This window comes from Telmatherina bonti (assembly GCF_933228915.1).
Source record: "Telmatherina bonti genome assembly, chromosome: 2".
NCBI classification, from domain to species: domain Eukaryota; kingdom Metazoa; phylum Chordata; class Actinopteri; order Atheriniformes; family Telmatherinidae; genus Telmatherina; species Telmatherina bonti.
In genome coordinates, this window is record NC_136620.1 from 9,102,340 (window position 1) to 9,122,253 (window position 19,914).

A 19,914-nucleotide genomic window follows, 5' to 3' on the forward strand; every position below is an offset into this window, starting at 1 on the left:
CCTCATTCTCCTCCGGTTCCTTCCTTCGCGGGCGTTAAACCCGCCTCACGGATCAAACTGCTAAATAAAACCCTTCCCCTAGTGATGGGTGGAGAAATGCTGCTCAGATCACGAGTCTGCCAACATGTGAGCACAAAGGAAACAGTCTTCATCACGTCTGCTTTAAAAAGAATCCGCACAACATCTGGAGAGGATTCACCTACTGATACTGTTCAACTTGGAAAGGACCTTACACAAAGAATCACAGGACACACACATGCAGAAAGAAAAAGGAAAAACATCCTGATAAATCAAGGTGTCAGAAAAAGGCCAGCGCCTCACCTGCATGTATCTGAAGGCTCATTCCTCAACATCACAGGTCTGTTTGCTTGAAATCACGTCTGAAGGATTCACACTGGTAAACCAGTAAAACTTTACAACTATAATGGCATAAAAGTTTTTTTTTGTTTTTTTTTTGTTCACAACTCATTTTTTTGGTCACAGCTGACACACACTTTCATTCTGTACTGTCTGCCATTAACAAGAAGAAGGTTTTGTCAAGCTATTGTACAGCATGTGGGCTCTTTCCTCGTCCAGGGGTCTCACTCCGGCGCCGGGTTGATGGGCGGTAGATTCCGCTGTTTAAAGTACTGGGTGACCTGCTGGGGCAGCTCGGCCAACACCGATTTGGCGAGAGTTTCCTTCGGTGCCTGAGAGAAAAAACATGGAACCGCACGTTAAAGGCTTTTCTACACATCCATCTGCGTAATGCCGACCTAGCAGCTGGTTAGGCAGGACCTCAAGCAAAGCAGGAGTAACCGCTTCACGGCCCACCCCCCTCACAAAGATGTCCATAGACCACATTGCTGGACTAACCGTCACGTAATTCAGCATCCATGCAGCATGTCTGATCCACTGATGGGAACGTTCTCGTGTTTGGAAGAAACTAGTCTTAGAGTTTAACTTGCTTCAGTGTTATTTCATGGTTGCCCACCAACAGTAAAACACACACACTTTACTGGACTTCCCAGCCCTGAATGCATGCTCTGATGAGCGCTAACTAAACTACAGCAAGCTTTTAACCTGATGAAAAGAAACATGGAGGTGCTGAAAACCAGAGCAACGTTTTCTTCTAGGCTTTTTTCATCTTTTAATACCTTGTTGTCAAGACAACCAGAAGTCTATCCGCAGTGTTGCTATGAGAAGCTGACATACACAGTCCAGTCAAACAGCCAGATTCTGATAGAGATGAGCTCAGATTCACTATGGTGGGATTCTGTTCACCATGGTGGGATTCTGTTTACTATGGTGGGATTCTGTTCACCATGGTGGGATTCTGTTCACCATGGTGGGATTCTGTTCACTATGGTGGGATTCTGTTCACTATGGTGGGATTCTGTTTACTATGGTGGGATTCTGTTTACTATGGTGGGATTCTGTTCACCATGGTGGGATTCTGTTCACTATGGTGGGATTCTGCTCACTATGGTGGGATTCTGTTTACTATGGTGGGATTCTGTTCACCATGGTGGGATTCTGTTCACTATGGTGGGATTCTGTTTACTATGGTGGGATTCTGTTCACCATGGTGGGATTCTGCTTACTATGGTGGGATTCTGTTTACTATGGTGGGATTCTGTTTACTATGGTGGGATTCTGTTCACCATGGTGGGATTCTGTTCACCATGGTGGGATTCTGTTTACTATGGTGGGATTCTGCTCACTATGGTGGGATTCTGCTCATCATGGTGGGATTCTGTTCACTATGGTGGGATTCTGTTTACTATGGTGGGATTCTGTTCACCATGGTGGGATTCTGCTTACTATGGTGGGATTCTGTTTACTATGGTGGGATTCTGTTCACCATGGTGGGATTCTGTTTACTATGGTGGGATTCTGTTTACTATGGTGGGATTCTGTTCACCATGGTGGGATTCTGTTTACTATGGTGGGATTCTGTTTACTATGGTGGGATTCTGTTTACTATGGTGGGATTCTGTTCACCATGGTGGGATTCTGTTTACTATGGTGGGATTCTGTTCACCATGGTGGGATTCTGTTTACTATGGTGGGATTCTGTTCACCATGGTGGGATTCTGTTTACTATGGTGGGATTCTGTTTACTATGGTGGGATTCTGTTCACCATGGTGGGATTCTGTTTACTATGGTGGGATTCTGTTTACTATGGTGGGATTCTGTTCACCATGGTGGGATTCTGTTCACCATGGTGGGATTCTGTTTACTATGGTGGGATTCTGTTTACTATGGTGGGATTCTGTTCACCATGGTGGGATTCTGTTTACTATGGTGGGATTCTGTTTACTATGGTGGGATTCTGTTCACCATGGTGGGATTCTGTTTACTATGGTGGGATTCTGTTCACCATGGTGGGATTCTGTTTACTATGGTGGGATTCTGTTCACCATGGTGGGATTCTGTTCACCATGGTGGGATTCTGTTTACTATGGTGGGATTCTGTTTACTATGGTGGGATTCTGTTCACCATGGTGGGATTCTGTTTACTATGGTGGGATTCTGTTCACCATGGTGGGATTCTGTTTACTATGGTGGGATTCTGTTCACCATGGTGGGATTCTGTTTACTATGGTGGGATTCTGTTCACCATGGTGGGATTCTGTTTACTATGGTGGGATTCTGTTCACCATGGTGGGATTCTGTTTACTATGGTGGGATTCTGTTCACCATGGTGGGATTCTGTTCACCATGGTGGGATTCTGTTTACTATGGTGGGATTCTGTTTACTATGGTGGGATTCTGTTTACTATGGTGGGATTCTGCTCACTATGGTGGGATTCTGTTCACCATGGTGGGATTCTGCTCACTATGGTGGGATTCTGTTTACTATGGTGGGATTCTGCTCACTATGGTGGGATTCTGTTTACTATGGTGGGATTCTGCTCACTATGGTGGGATTCTGTTCACTATGGTGGGATTCTGTTCACCATGGTGGGATTCTGCTTACTATGGTGGGATTCTGCTCACTATGGTGGGATTCTGTTCACTATGTTGGGATTCTGTTCACCATGGTGGGATTCTGTTTACTATGGTGGGATTCTGTTTACTATGGTGGGATTCTGCTCACTATGGTGGGATTCTGTTTACTATGGTGGGATTCTGTTCACTATGGTGGGATTCTGTTCACCATGGTGGGATTCTGCTTACTATGGTGGGATTCTGTTCACTATGGTGGGATTCTGCTCACCATGGTGGGATTCTGTTTACTATGGTGGGATTCTGTTCACTATGGTGGGATTCTGCTCACTATGGTGGGATTCTGTTCACTATGGTGGGATTCTGCTCACTATGGTGGGATTCTGTTCACCATGGTGGGATTCTGTTCACTATGGTGGGATTCTGTTCACCATGGTGGGATTCTGTTCACCATGGTGGGATTCTGCTCACTATGGTGGGATTCTGTTCACCATGGTGGGATTCTGCTCACTATGGTGGGATTCTGTTCACTATGGTGGGATTCTGTTCACTATGGTGGGATTCTGCTCACCATGGTGGGATTCTGTTCACTATGGTGGGATTCTGTTCACCATGGTGGGATTCTGTTTACTATGGTGGGATTCTGTTCACTATGGTGGGATTCTGCTCATCATGGTGGGATTCTGTTTACTATGGTGGGATTCTGTTCACCATGGTGGGATTCTGTTTACTATGGTGGGATTCTGCTCACCATGGTGGGATTCTGTTCACCATGGTGGGATTCTGTTCACCATGGTGGGATTCTGTTCACTATGGTGGGATTCTGTTCACCATGGTGGGATTCTGTTTACTATGGTGGGATTCTGTTCACCATGGTGGGATTCTGTTTACTATGGTGGGATTCTGCTCACCATGGTGGGATTCTGTTCACCATGGTGGGATTCTGCTTACTATGGTGGGATTCTGTTCACCATGGTGGGATTCTGCTTACTATGGTGGGATTCTGTTCACCATGGTGGGATTCTGCTCACTATGGTGGGATTCTGCTCACTATGGTGGGATTCGGTTTACTATGGTGGGATTCTGTTTACTATGGTGGGATTCTGCTCACCATGGTGGGATTCTGCTCACCATGGTGGGATTCTGCTTACTATGGTGGGATTCTGCTCACTATGGTGGGATTCGGTTTACTATGGTGGGATTCTGTTTACTATGGTGGGATTCTGTTCACCATGGTGGGATTCTGCTTACTATGGTGGGATTCTGTTCACCATGGTGGGATTCTGCTTACTATGGTGGGATTCTGCTCACTATGGTGGGATTCGGTTTACTATGGTGGGATTCTGTTTACTATGGTGGGATTCTGCTCACCATGGTGGGATTCTGTTCACCATGGTGGGATTCTGCTTACTATGGTGGGATTCTGTTCACCATGGTGGGATTCTGCTTACTATGGTGGGATTCTGCTCACTATGGTGGGATTCTGTTCACCATGGTGGGATTCTGCTCACCATGGTGGGATTCTGCTCACTATGGTGGGATTCTGTTCACCATGGTGGGATTCTGCTCACTATGGTGGGATTCGGTTTACTATGGTGGGATTCTGCTTACTATGGTGGGATTCTGTTCACCATGGTGGGATTCTGCTTACTATGGTGGGATTCTGCTCACTATGGTGGGATTCTGTTCACCATGGTGGGATTCTGCTCACCATGGTGGGATTCTGCTCACTATGGTGGGATTCTGTTCACCATGGTGGGATTCTGCTCACTATGGTGGGATTCGGTTTACTATGGTGGGATTCTGTTTACTATGGTGGGATTCTGCTCACTATGGTGGGATTCTGTTCACCATGGTGGGATTCTGCTTACTATGGTGGGATTCTGTTCACCATGGTGGGATTCTGCTTACTATGGTGGGATTCTGCTCACTATGGTGGGATTCTGTTCACTATGGTGGGATTCTGTTCACCATGGTGGGATTCTGCTCACCATGGCGGGATTCTGCTCACTATGGTGGGATTCTGTTTACTATGGTGGGATTCTGTTCACTATGGTGGGATTCTGCTCACCATGGTGGGATTCTGTTTACTATGGTGGGATTCTGTTCACTATGGTGGGATTCTGCTTACTATGGTGGGATTCTGTTCACTATGGTGGGATTCTGTTTACTATGGTGGGATTCTGTTCACCATGGTGGGATTCTGCTCACTATGGTGGGATTCTGTTTACCATGGTGGGATTCTGCTCACTATGGTGGGATTCTGCTCACTATGGAGGGATTCTGCTCACTATGGTGGGATTCTGCTTACTATGGTGGGATTCTGTTCACCATGGTGGGATTCTGCTTACCATGGTGGGATTCTGCTCATCATGGTGGGATTCTGTTCACCATGGTGGGATTCTGTTTACCATGGTGGGATTCTGCTCACCATGGTGGGATTCTGTTTACTATGGTGGGATTCTGTTCACCATGGTGGGATTCTGCTCACTATGGAGGGATTCTGCTCACTATGGTGGGATTCTGCTTACTATGGTGGGATTCTGTTCACCATGGTGGGATTCTGCTCACTATGGTGGGATTCTGCTCACCATGGTGGGATTCTGTTCACCATGGTGGGATTCTGTTTACCATGGTGGGATTCTGTTCACCATGGTGGGATTCTGCTCACTATGGTGGGATTCTGCTCACCATGGTGGGATTCTGTTCACTATGGTGGGATTCTGCTCATCATGGTGGGATTCTGTTCACTATGGTGGGATTCTGCTCATCATGGTGGGATTCTGTTCACCATGGTGGGATTCTGCTCACCATGGTGGGATTCTGTTCACTATGGTGGGATTCTGCTCATCATGGTGGGATTCTGTTCACTATGGTGGGATTCTGCTCATCATGGTGGGATTCTGTTCACCATGGTGGGATTCTGTTTACTATGGTGGGATTCTGCTTGGGAAATGTGTGCACCTAAAAACAGTGCTTGTTTCTAGCTAACTGTGATGTCATCAGTGCCACTTCACTGGGTTCAGGTGAACTGTGTTTCAATAATATTAATAAAGAATAAATTAACAAACAACAGACGAAGAACGTCATGAAGAAGAAATGCCGCAGCAGTAAGAAAGTAAAGATGGATAGTGTTACATGTATAGACATCATATATACACAGACACCGCATTGTATCACGTTGCCTATACGAGCTGATGTCTCATCGCATCGCCATCTTGGATGGGTCTCCATGTGGCTCCAATGCATTTATCTGTAAGGTGTAGGCCCAACCACAACAATAACTTCAGGATTTTACCTGATTCTTCTCACAGTTTGGTTTGTTACAAAGGACAGAGATACTGTTATGATACAGATTGCTGTAAAACATTCAAAACGATGTGCTTTTATGCTAAAATACTTTTAAATGCTGTTTAACTAAGACATAAGGTAGCTGCAATATAAATAAATGTATAAATGAATTTGACACTAATGTGTTTGATTGTTTATTGATGCATTTGGATTTATATATCTACTTTTATCTGGCCAAATTATTATTCAACCTTATGAAATGTAATTCCACACGATCTGCTTTCAATATTTTGCTGGTTATTGCAACCATATGCTGAACAAAATGCGGGAATAGTTGCTGGTTTTCTTTTGACTACGGCAGACTCTGTCTTTTATTTACAATTAATAATTGATCAAAATAGAGATACAGTTGTAGAAAGTCTGAAAACAAAGTATTGTATCAAAACTTTGCAATTCAAAAGTTACCCAGAAAAACACTCGAAGAACGTAAACCTCCACCTAGGCCTTTATAAAGTTCCTGGATCCAAACAGTGATCACCACCAAAATGAAATCAGTTCTTCCTTTTCACATTCCCAACAAGTCCTGAAAATTTCATTAAATCCGTCCAACTTTTTTAGTTATCTTGAACACAAACAGACACACAAAAAAAACCTGTAAAAACTGAAACCTCCTTGGCGGAGGGAATCATGCTACCATGTAAAACTTCCCCTGTGAAGCATCAATATCATATTTTTCCAAAAACACCTCATAGGAGTAAAATTTATCATTTACATTTAGTAGCTTATTCACTGTGAATTCACTTAACATTACTTATTAACCAGTAATGTGGAAAAGTGTTTTGTTTGTGTGTAATATATATGAGTTGTTCCACAGAAAACAGTTACGTGGGGAAACTACGTTGACTCTGCAGCAAGACTCGAAAGCAGAGACCCATCCAATACGGTGGCGACACTGGTTCACTCTTCAGCGCTCAATGAGGCATCTACGCAAACATGATGTCTATGGTTATATGTACATGTTTAAAGCTGTTGGGCAGCCACTGCAGAACCTACTACAGAAGAAGAAACCAGCTGGGAACTGTCTCCAACCTGTGGGATGGAGGTAGATTGACTACACCCCACATGCTGAAAATAGCGTTAAGATTGACTAATTCAGCTTGATGAAACAGTGGACTGAACCAAAACCAGAACGGTGTCGGAGTGAACGTGATGTACCTAAGCAACCATTAACCTGCTGCAACACGCAAACTAACCCTTTTTAATGCATCTTTTACATACTGTGTGCATTTTCTATTTGAATAGTATTTATTTTTGTTTGTTGGTTTTTTATTCCTAACTTTACTGCTGAAAAAATAATAATGATCTAAAATTGGTTGTAAAATTAATATTCAGATTTATCTTGGCAGCACAAGACCTCATTTCAGGTTGTTCTAATTTCTGCATTTCTTCTTTGTCTCAGCTCCACTTTCTGCCTCTTTCTCTCCGTTTAGCTCATTGCTGTCTCTCACGCTCTCCCCAACAACCTGGAACGGAGCCAGTAAACACTTTTTGTTCTTCCCACTACAGTGGAAGTCACTTCACCCACCACCTGCCCACACATGCACACAAAACATACACAGAAAATATTACAGAAACCCACACTGCAATAAAGACTTCTCCTATGGACAGACTGAAAATGTGCACATGCTAATTAACCTTCATGCACACCTGCAGCACAAATGTTTGGACCTCACTAACAAAAACACAAAGTCACACCGTCATCAGATGACGCACACTCAGTGTCTCTGCTGAGGCCGAGATAACCAGCCCGTTACCCCCAAACAGCCAACTAGCTGAGATCAAGTCATGCATGCGACATGCTACCTTGTGTCAATGTGAGCAGCCTAAGTGCCAGAAGAATGCTAAGAAGGCGTGGAAGCCATGAAACATATGTTGACACATTGCTTTTTTTTTTTTTTTTTTTTTAATTAAAATTATATTTTATTTTTAATACTTTTTAGATTTACAAAGGGACCCCCCCCTCCCATACATCAGTCAGACAACAACAACAAAAAAAAAAAAAAAGAAAAAAAAACCCAAACAAACCTCCAGTTACTTTTTTGACATTAAACACAAAACACAAATACAAACTAAGACCTGTTATTTTATAAAAAATATACCTACCAGGCTTAGGTAAGGTTCCCAAATTTCATCAAAGGTTTTATAAGATTGTCTTAGACAGTACGTTATTTTTTCCAAGGGCAACTGTTCATTTCTGTAAACTACATGGTCAGAGACACGGGGGAATCAGACTTCCATGTAACCGCGATACATTTTCTAGCGACTACCGTGGCTATCTCAAGAAATTTTTTTTGGTATTTATCTAGGGGCCCCTCAATTTTCATCAAGTTTCCAATTAAACAAATTTCAGGGTCCAGAGGCATTGAAATCATGACAATATTAGCCAGAGTATCACATAGGTCCGAGGTCAGAAACCTCTGATTTTCAAGTGCAGTGCAAGAATGAACCAACTTCCAATCCACATCAAAAACTTACATCAGAAAATTCAGGTTTAGACCTGTGTATTTTCTCTGGCGTGAGATATAGCTGATGGAAATAGTAATAATGGGTGAGTCTAAATTGTGAATCAATAGTGGCAGTTATACTATTCTGGCATAATTTTGACCAGCTGGTATGTTGACACATTGCGAACAGCAGGCATGTCCCTGCCCTTCCATTTTCACTCAGATGGCATGAGGTCGTCTCATTACGTAAAGCTTCTCATCACAAAGCTGAAATAGAGTCAAAGAGAATCTGCATAAAGTTGAAACATTTTAGTTAAAGAAGGACATCAAACCTGATGGATTTGCAGAAACATTTCTATTTTTCTATTTGAAATGAAAGACTTTGGTTATATCTGCTGTATATTAGTAACTAACTGTGGGCACATGGCAGTCTGCATGCCAGCTTGAGGTCACATTAGGGGTCTCTGCCTTGTGAAGAGAAGAATATTTTCATGTCCATTAGTTATAATATTAATATTGATTATTAGTTATAAATGGTTCTTGTTTGTTTGCAGTTTTAACATTATAATTTATTTAAATTGCATCCACTTATGATTTAAAAGCAATAACATTTAGATTGGTTTCATTCCTAATTTTAAGTAAATAATTTCAAGTAAATAAATTTAAACGTTTTAAAGTAATTTTGGTAACACTTTACTATAAGGATCCCCTAATTAACATTAGTCAGTACATTATTAAGAATTAATTAACAGTTGAATAATAAATTAACTAGTATTATGTATTACTTAGCATTAGTTAAGCTTTTACTGAATACATTAATAAGCAGATAATTAATGTGAGCTACTCAACCATATTTACTTCATTATTTAGTACACTAAATATACACTAAATATTTGCATCACTCAGCATTAATAACAATGTTGGTTAACATGTTAGTAGGCCCTTAAAAATCTCAAATAATTGTTTACTAATGGTGTAGAATTTTAGTGAATAAGCATTATATAACAAACTAATTCATCTACTAATTCTTCCTGATATGGTGCATGTCACTTGGATCAGCATCAAGAAACAATTATTCATGTCTTAAGCAATCATTTACTATTGCTGTGCTGTGTATGTCATTTGGCAGCGCTTACCTGATCTTAACTAAACTGTTGCTAAACAACAACATGTCAGTGAAAGAGTACTCACATTACGGAAATCCCTGAAAGGGACGAACTGCACGATGTCCCGGACAGCCTCCTCCCCGGTGTTGGACCTCAGAACACTGGCGTCTCCATCAAGGAACTCCATGGCAGCAAAGTCTGCATTGCCAACCCCGATGATGATGATGGACATGGGTAACTTAGATGCCTGAACGATGGCGTGGCGTGTCTCATCCATATCGCTGATGACGCCATCTGTTATGATGAGGAGTGTGAAGTACTGCTGTAGAGGTGAACGGAGAGGAAATGACGCATCCAGTGAAATTCTGTTCCTCGTATGAAACTCTTAAAAAAACCAGAAAGGGTTTAGAGCCAAAATCAAAGACGGTCTGTGAACTCATCATATTGTCATGTTGTGTTTTCTGTCATTTTAGTTTTGGTCTCTTGTTTTGTATCTTAGTTCTGGTTTTAGTTTGTAGTTTTCCTGGTTTAGTTCCCTGGCATTTAGTTTCCAGTTTTACCTTCCTGTTCATTAGCTCACCTGGACTCATTGAAGTCATTCCACTTGTGTCTTGTTCTGTTTGTGTGTGTGTGTGTATAAACAGCTTGATTTCTGTTCCTAGTTGCTGGATCATTGTGTTAGCTTGTGTTAGATCATGTTTCCTTGTGTTAATTCTATTCCCCGTGTTAGTTCTGCCTTCATTTGCTTCTCTTAGTTCTGCATCTCTGGCTCCCTTCTCCTGCATTTGGGCCCACATCTCCACCAACATTATGACACATATCTTCAGTCTTATCCTTAAAAAGCAAACATAAACAAAATAAAATCCCCTGTTTTAATCTTGGCAACAGAATATACCCACATAGAAAATGTACAGGAAAAAGATTCTGGTATTTCTGTACAAACATAAACATATATATCATATCAGTTATTCCAAGACCTTAACTTTGAACATATTGTACAAGAGCCAAAACTGTTACACAGCAACAAGTGTGTCTTGAGGTGTGAAATATTTCAACATCTAAATTTACTGCTTGTGCAATGGGCCAGACAGTGATTCTCGCCCCCTCACTTACTTTAAACATGGATAACATGTTAAGTTGTTTATTTATCATACAATGAATTTGTGGTTCTGGCTTCTTCCTTTAGCCGAGCTTTTGGTTTATATGGCTTTCTGGAAGGAAAATCTGGCTCTACACAGCTCAGTTTTATTTTGCAGCTGCTCGCTGTAAGAACTGCTGTAATGAAATGAATGAATGAAAAGTTAGGTCAACAATAGTTATTGGGGAGTTACTCAACGCAAGAGAGGTGCTGCAGATGTGGAAAAATATAACATCTAACACAGTTATGTCCAAAGTCGATCCTCAAGGGCTGATGTCCGGCAGGTTTTCCACGTATCCCCTTTCTGACACGCCTGGCTCACATTAATTGGATCCAACAGCCAATGAAGTTCTGCTCAGAGTGTTGGAACAGGGATAGATGAAAAACTTGCCGGACATCGGCCATTGTGGACCAACTTTGGACACCCCTGATCTGACACATTTCTTTCCATTCATTTGATTTTATTCATTTGACAAAATATTACTGTTTTTTTTTTTTTTTTTATGGAAGTAGATGCACAGAGTTGTGGGGAAATTTTTTTTTTTTTTTTTTTTTTTTTTAACATAAAACGTGCTTGAAACAAACAATGCTGGAAAACTAAAACAAACAATAAATAATGTGGAAATTTCTCACATAAATTCAGGGAATAACATGGAATAATAAACAGCAGAATAAGGAAACATGATGCAGTAGGTAAACAGATGGTTCAACAAAGCAAAGCATTAGAAACAAGATGATAAACACACACATAAACACACACTTCTGACTAGATAACATATGCAGTGATGGGAGGAAGAGACAGGAAGCAAAATGGAGACCTAATAACCCAGATAAGATCTGACACTGAGGCATGTGCCTGGTGACAAACCATTCGTTAGACGGATCAATCTCACCCGTGGGATAAATCTGATAAGTGGAAAAATAATATTTAATAAATTCACAAGACAGTTAGAAAACCTGTTATATCTTTTAGATCTTTATTACTTGATAGAGGGGGCTGCACGGTGGCATGGTGGTTAACACTGTGGCCTCACAGCAAGAAGGTTGCTGGTTCCTCGGCTGGGGCGAGGTTTGGACAGTGGCCTTTGTGTGTGTGGAGTTTGCATGTTCTCCCCGTGTATGCGTGGGTTCTCTCCAGGTACTCTGGCTTCCACCAACCACCCAAAGACATGCATGTTAGGTTAATTGGTTACTATAAACTGGCCATAAGAGTGAGTGTGAGCGTGAGTGGTTGTTTGTCTCTGTGTGGGCAGGTGACTGGCAAGCTGTCCAGGGTGTACCTGTATCTCGACCACAGACTGCTAGGATAGGCTCCAGCTTCCCCGCGAACCGGAGTAAGTGGTTAGGAGAATGAATGAATGAATGAATGAATGGTTACATATCTGACAAAATAAAAAAAAACGTCTAAAACTACCACAGAACTAGACCCTCAGACCTTATTTGGTTTGTTTTCTACCTTTGTTTAGTTTGCTTTTATGTGCACTTTACTCAATGGACCAAGCTGTATAGGCAATGTCTTGCTGTACAACAAACCATCCACTAGGGGGTAGTCTTACCCGAAACAACCACTAACCATCAAGGAGAAATAAGAAAATCTGGCTCAGTATTGGTCAGGACTAAAGACAGCTCATTCAGTGCAATAATATACAATAAACAACTGGGCAGTAATAAATTAATGCAAGCCTGGGCTTTCTGCTTTCACTTCAAACCTAAGATGGTTTTCACCAGAATCTGTCCAGTATGAGCAGCAGGAGAGGCAGGGAGCTCTCTAGCACACAACACGTTCATCACTAGATGGTCTGTTTGCTTTCGCACTTCAAGCGAACCAACGCGTTTACTTGCAATTGTACTGATATCTTGGCTTTCTAATGGACCAGGGTTTGAGGTCACGTTCATACTGCTGGTGTTTGAGCCACCTTAGACAGGCCATGGTCCGCTTCCAAGGATGGTACGACTCATTTGGCACAGCATGAACACAAATTGCTCTGATGCGGAACAAGGAAGTGAAATCTGGAAGGTGTCTCAGTTGACTTGCAAACGGACTATCCAGTCACCAAACATAAAGTGACTATGTTGACTTCAATTAAGCACAAAGAAGAAGCAGGAGGTGATGCCAATTATTGTTTGGGTGGGAGATAAAGCAAAGCCAACAGCATGTTTAGAAATAGCATGCTATGCAAACCGAGTCCAGCACAGGTCCAGTTTTTCTGACCTGAATCCATTGCGATGAACATACCTAACCCATCGATATCCCCAACTGAAATCTGGACTTGGCCCGTTGATGTATAACCTGACCTGAACATTAAGCACCTAATTCGTCACACCGTCACGTCACAACATCATCACTTTTCTGTATTTGCTCTGATATTAAATATTTCCAATTTTGTTTTTCATTTACAAATACAACAAAATAGGAAAAATAACATATATTTGAAGGTTCATTTTAAGCTGAACTTGATCTTAAGAATCACTACTATTTGCTACTTGGGAGAATGTTGCATAAAGCAGATATCATCCACCATCCCTGGTTCCAGCAGTGTCTGAATCCTGAATTACAGAAGCAGCAGCAGAAAAACATCTGGTTGCTCTGGATGTATGATGGTGAGAACTTTCCCAGTGATAAGCGCAAGCTTTGGAAATACTCCTCCAGGGCTTCACTGTTGCCTGAGAAATAATATACCTGTCATGTCCAAAAACATGAAAAAGGAGAAAGAATAAGTAAATAAATCACTACACCCAACCCTCTGGCCTGCTTGGTGGTTTTAGGTTGTAGTCCGTCACTACGCCAAGATTTCTGGCCTACTTGGTGGTTTTAGGTTGTAATCTGTCACTACATCCAGATTTCTGGCCTGGTTGGCGGTTTTAGGTTGTAGTCCATCACTATAGCCAGATTTCTGGCCTGCTTGGGAGTTTTTATGTTATAGTCCATCACTATAGCCAGATTTCTGACCTGCTTGGGGGTTTTTATGTTATAGTCCGTCACTACGCCAAGATTTCTGGCCTGCTTGGTGGTTTTAGGTTGTAATCTGTCACTACATCCAGATTTCTGGCCTGGTTGGTGGGTTTAGGTTGTAGTCCATCACTATAGCCAGATTTCTGACCTGCTTGGGAGTTTTTATGTTATAGTCCATCACTATAGCCAGATTTCTGACCTGCTTGGGGGTTTTTATGTTATAGTCCATCACTATAGCCAGATTTCTGGCCTGCTTGGGAGTTTTTATGTTATAGTCCATCACTATAGCCAGATTTCTGGCCTGCTTGGGAGTTTTTATGTTATAGTCCATCACTATAGCCAGATTTCTGGCCTGCTTGGTGGTTTTTATGTTATAGTCCATCACTATAGCCAGATTTCTGGCCTGCTTGGGAGTTTTTATGTTATAGTCCATCACTATAGCCAGATTTCTGGCCTGCTTGGGAGTTTTTATGTTATAGTCCATCACTATAGCCAGATTTCTGGCCTGCTTGGTGGTTTTAAGTTGTAATCTGTCACTACATCAAGATTTCTGGCCTGCTTGGGAGTTTTTATGTTATAGTCCATCACTATAGCCAGATTTCTGGCCTGCTTGGTGGTTTTTATGTTATAGTCCATCGCTATAGCCAGATTTCTGGCCTGGTTGGGGGTTTTAGGTTGTAGTCCATCACTATAGCCAGATTTCTGGCCTGCTTGGGAGTTTTTATGTTATAGTCCATCACTATAGCCAGATTTCTGGCCTGCTTGGGAGTTTTTATGTTATAGTCCATCACTATAGCCAGATTTCTGGCCTGCTTGGTGGTTTTTATGTTATAGTCCATCACTATAGCCAGATTTCTGGCCTGCTTGGGAGTTTTTATGTTATAGTCCATCACTATAGCCAGATTTCTGACCTGCTTGGGGGTTTTTATGTTAATAGTCCATCACTACAGCCAGATTTCTGACCTGCTTGGGGGTTTTTATGTTATAGTCCATCACTATAGCCAGATTTCTGACCTGCTTGGGGGTTTTTATGTTAAAGTCCATCACTATAGCCAGATTTCTGACCTGCTTGGGGGTTTTTATGTTATAGTCCATCACTATAGCCAGATTTCTGGCCTGCTTGGTGGTTTTTATGTTATAGTCCATCACTATAGCCAGATTTCTGGCCTGCTTGGGAGTTTTTATGTTATAGTCCATCACTATAGCCAGATTTCTGGCCTGCTTGGTGGTTTTAAGTTGTAATCTGTCACTACATCAAGATTTCTGGCCTGCTTGGGAGTTTTTATGTTATAGTCCATCACTATAGCCAGATTTCTGGCCTGCTTGGGAGTTTTTATGTTATAGTCCATCACTATAGCCAGATTTCTGGCCTGCTTGGTGGTTTTTATGTTATAGTCCATCACTATAGCCAGATTTCTGGCCTGGTTGGGGGTTTTAGGTTGTAGTCCATCACTATAGCCAGATTTCTGGCCTGCTTGGGAGTTTTTATGTTATAGTCCATCACTATAGCCAGATTTCTGGCCTGCTTGGGAGTTTTTATGTTATAGTCCATCACTATAGCCAGATTTCTGGCCTGCTTGGTGGTTTTTATGTTATAGTCCATCACTATAGCCAGATTTCTGGCCTGCTTGGGAGTTTTTATGTTATAGTCCATCATTATAGCTAGATTTCTGACCTGCTTGGGGGTTTTTATGTTATAGTCCATCACTATAGCCAGATTTCTGACCTGCTTGGGGGTTTTTATGTTATAGTCCATCACTACAGCCAGATTTCTGGCCTGCTTGGGGGTTTTTATGTTATAGTCCATCACTATAGCCAGATTTCTGGCCTGCTTGGGAGTTGTTATGTTATAGTCCATCACTACAGCCAGATTTCTGGCCTGCTTGGGGGTTTTTATGTTATAGTCCATCACTATAGCCAGATTTCTGGCCTGCTTGGTGGTTTTTATGTTATAGTCCATCACTATAGCCAGATTTCTGGCCTGCTTGGGAGTTTTTATGTTATAGTCCATCACTATAGCCAGATTTCTGGCCTGCTTGGTGGTTTTAAGTTGTAATCTGTCACTACATCAAGATTTCTGGCCTGCTTGGGAGTTTTTATGTTATAGTCCATCACTATAGCCAGATTTCTGGCCTGCTTGGGAGTTTTTATGTTATAGTCCATCACTATAGCCAGATTTCTGGCCTGCTTGGTGGTTTTTATGTTATAGTCCATCACTATAGCCAGATTTCTGGCCTGGTTGGGGGTTTTAGGTTGTAGTCCATCACTATAGCCAGATTTCTGGCCTGCTTGGGAGTTTTTATGTTATAGTCCATCACTATAGCCAGATTTCTGGCCTGCTTGGGAGTTTTTATGTTATAGTCCATCACTATAGCCAGATTTCTGGCCTGCTTGGGAGTTTTTATGTTATAGTCCATCACTATAGCCAGATTTCTGGCCTGGTTGGGGGTTTTAGGTTGTAGTCCATCACTATAGCCAGATTTCTGGCCTGCTTGGGAGTTTTTATGTTATAGTCCATCACTATAGCCAGATTTCTGGCCTGCTTGGGAGTTTTTATGTTATAGTCCATCACTATAGCCAGATTTCTGGCCTGCTTGGTGGTTTTTATGTTATAGTCCATCACTATAGCCAGATTTCTGGCCTGCTTGGGAGTTTTTATGTTATAGTCCATCACTATAGCCAGATTTCTGACCTGCTTGGGGGTTTTTATGTTATAGTCCATCACTACAGCCAGATTTCTGACCTGCTTGGGAGTTTTTATGTTATAGTCCATCACTATAGCCAGATTTCTGGCCTGCTTGGTGGTTTTTATGTTATAGTCCATCACTATAGCCAGATTTCTGGCCTGCTTGGGAGTTTTTATGTTATAGTCCATCACTATAGCCAGATTTCTGGCCTGCTTGGTGGTTTTAAGTTGTAATCTGTCACTACATCAAGATTTCTGGCCTGCTTGGGAGTTTTTATGTTATAGTCCATCACTATAGCCAGATTTCTGGCCTGCTTGGGAGTTTTTATGTTATAGTCCATCACTATAGCCAGATTTCTGGCCTGCTTGGGAGTTTTTATGTTATAGTCCATCACTATAGCCAGATTTCTGGCCTGGTTGGGGGTTTTAGGTTGTAGTCCATCACTATAGCCAGATTTCTGGCCTGCTTGGGAGTTTTTATGTTATAGTCCATCACTATAGCCAGATTTCTGGCCTGCTTGGGAGTTTTTATGTTATAGTCCATCACTATAGCCAGATTTCTGGCCTGCTTGGTGGTTTTTATGTTATAGTCCATCACTATAGCCAGATTTCTGGCCTGCTTGGGAGTTTTTATGTTATAGTCCATCATTATAGCCAGATTTCTGACCTGCTTGGGGGTTTTTATGTTATAGTCCATCACTATAGCCAGATTTCTGACCTGCTTGGGGGTTTTTATGTTATAGTCCATCACTATAGCCAGATTTCTGGCCTGCTTGGGAGTTTTTATGTTATAGTCCATCACTATAGCCAGATTTCTGGCCTGGTTGGGGGTTTTAGGTTGTAGTCCATCACTATAGCCAGATTTCTGGCCTGCTTGGGAGTTTTTATGTTATAGTCCAATACTATAGCCAGATTTCTGGCCTGCTTGGGAGTTTTTATGTTATAGTCCATCACTATAGCCAGATTTCTGGCCTGCTTGGGAGTTTTTATTTTATAGTCCATCACTATAGCCAGATTTCTGGCCTGCTTGGTGGTTTTTATGTTATAGTCCATCACTATAGCCAGATTTCTGGCCTGGTTGGGGGTTTTAGGTTGTAGTCCATCACTATAGCCAGATTTCTGGCCTGCTTGGGAGTTTTTATGTTATAGTCCATCACTATAGCCAGATTTCTGGCCTGCTTGGGAGTTTTTATGTTATAGTCCATCACTATAGCCAGATTTCTGGCCTGCTTGGTGGTTTTTATGTTATAGTCCATCACTATAGCCAGATATCTGGCCTGCTTGGGAGTTTTTATGTTATAGTCCATCATTATAGCCAGATTTCTGGCCTGCTTGGGGGTTTTTATGTTATAGTCCATCACTATAGCCAGATTTCTGGCCTGCTTGGGAGTTTTTATGTTATAGTCCATCACTATAGCCAGATTTCTGGCCTGCTTGGTGGTTTTAAGTTGTAATCTGTCACTACATCAAGATTTCTGGCCTGCTTGGGAGTTTTTATGTTATAGTCCATCACTATAGCCAGATTTCTGGCCTGCTTGGGAGTTTTTATGTTATAGTCCATCACTATAGCCAGATTTCTGGCCTGCTTGGTGGTTTTTATGTTATAGTCCATCACTATAGCCAGATTTCTGGCCTGGTTGGGGGTTTTAGGTTGTAGTCCATCACTATAGCCAGATTTCTGGCCTGCTTGGGAGTTTTTATGTTATAGTCCATCACTATAGCCAGATTTCTGGCCTGCTTGGGAGTTTTTATGTTATAGTCCATCACTATAGCCAGATTTCTGGCCTGCTTGGTGGTTTTTATGTTATAGTCCATCACTATAGCCAGATTTCTGACCTGCTTGGGGGTTTTTATGTTATAGTCCATCACTATAGCCAGATTTCTGACCTGCTTGGGGGTTTTTATGTTATAGTCCATCACTATAGCCAGATTTCTGGCCTGCTTGGTGGTTTTTATGTTATAGTCCATCACTATAGCCAGATTTCTGGCCTGCTTGGGAGTTTTTATGTTATAGTCCATCACTATAGCCAGATTTCTGGCCTGCTTGGTGGTTTTAAGTTGTAATCTGTCACTACATCAAGATCTCTGACCTGCTTGGGAGTTTTTATGTTATAGTCCATCACTATAGCCAAATTTCTGACCTGCTTGGGGGTTTTTATGTTATAGTCCATCACTATAGCCAGATTTCTGGCCTGCTTGGGAGTTTTTATGTTATAGTCCATCACTATAGCCAGATTTCTGGCCTGCTTGGGAGTTTTTATGTTATAGTCCATCACTATAGCCAGATTTCTGACCTGCTTGGGGGTTTTTATGTTATAGTCCATCACTATAGCCAGATTTCTGGCCTGCTTGGGAGTTTTTATGTTATAGTCCATCACTATAGCCAGATTTCTGGCCTGCTTGGGAGTTTTTATGTTATAGTCCATCACTATAGCCAGATTTCTGGCCTGCTTGGTGGTTATTATGTTATAGTCCATCACTATAGCCAGATTTCTGGCCTGGTTGGGGGTTTTAGGTTGTAGTCCATCACTATAGCCAGATTTCTGGCCTGCTTGGGAGTTTTTATGTTATAGTCCAATACTATAGCCAGATTTCTGGCCTGCTTGGGAGTTTTTATGTTATAGTCCATCACTATAGCCAGATTTCTGGCCTGCTTGGGAGTTTTTATGTTATAGTCCATCACTATAGCCAGATTTCTGGCCTGCTTGGTGGTTTTTATGTTATAGTCCATCACTATAGCCAGATTTCTGGCCTGGTTGGGGGTTTTAGGTTGTAGTCCATCACTATAGCCAGATTTCTGGCCTGCTTGGGAGTTTTTATGTTATAGTCCATCACTATAGCCAGATTTCTGGCCTGCTTGGGAGTTTTTATGTTATAGTCCATCATTATAGCCAGATTTCTGACCTGCTTGGGGGTTTTTATGTTATAGTCCATCACTATAGCCAGATTTCTGACCTGCTTGGGGGTTTTTATGTTATAGTCCATCACTATAGCCAGATTTCTGGCCTGCTTGGGAGTTTTTATGTTATAGTCCATCACTATAGCCAGATTTCTGGCCTGGTTGGGAGTTTTAGGTTGTAGTCCATCACTATAGCCAGATTTCTGGCCTGCTTGGGAGTTTTTATGTTATAGTCCAATACTATAGCCAGATTTCTGGCCTGCTTGGGAGTTTTTATGTTATAGTCCATCACTATAGCCAGATTTCTGGCCTGCTTGGGAGTTTTTATGTTATAGTCCATCACTATAGCCAGATTTCTGGCCTGCTTGGTGGTTTTTATGTTATAGTCCATCACTATAGCCAGAT

The 19,914-nt window shown here is 41.8% G+C and overlaps 1 protein-coding gene across 1 annotated transcript in view; it reads right to left on the minus strand.

The window, feature by feature from the left end:
• Window positions 1-581: 581 nt before the first annotated feature.
• cpne2 (copine II) overlaps window positions 582-19,914 on the minus strand; it is a gene marked incomplete at both ends in the record, with an annotated part of 87,980 nt that continues 68,647 nt past the window's right edge. The window contains 2 exons of the mRNA XM_079260365.1: window positions 582-689; window positions 9,919-10,155. Coding sequence (XP_079116491.1) covers window positions 582-689; window positions 9,919-10,155 — 345 coding nt within the window. The remainder of the gene's footprint in view (window positions 690-9,918; window positions 10,156-19,914) is intronic.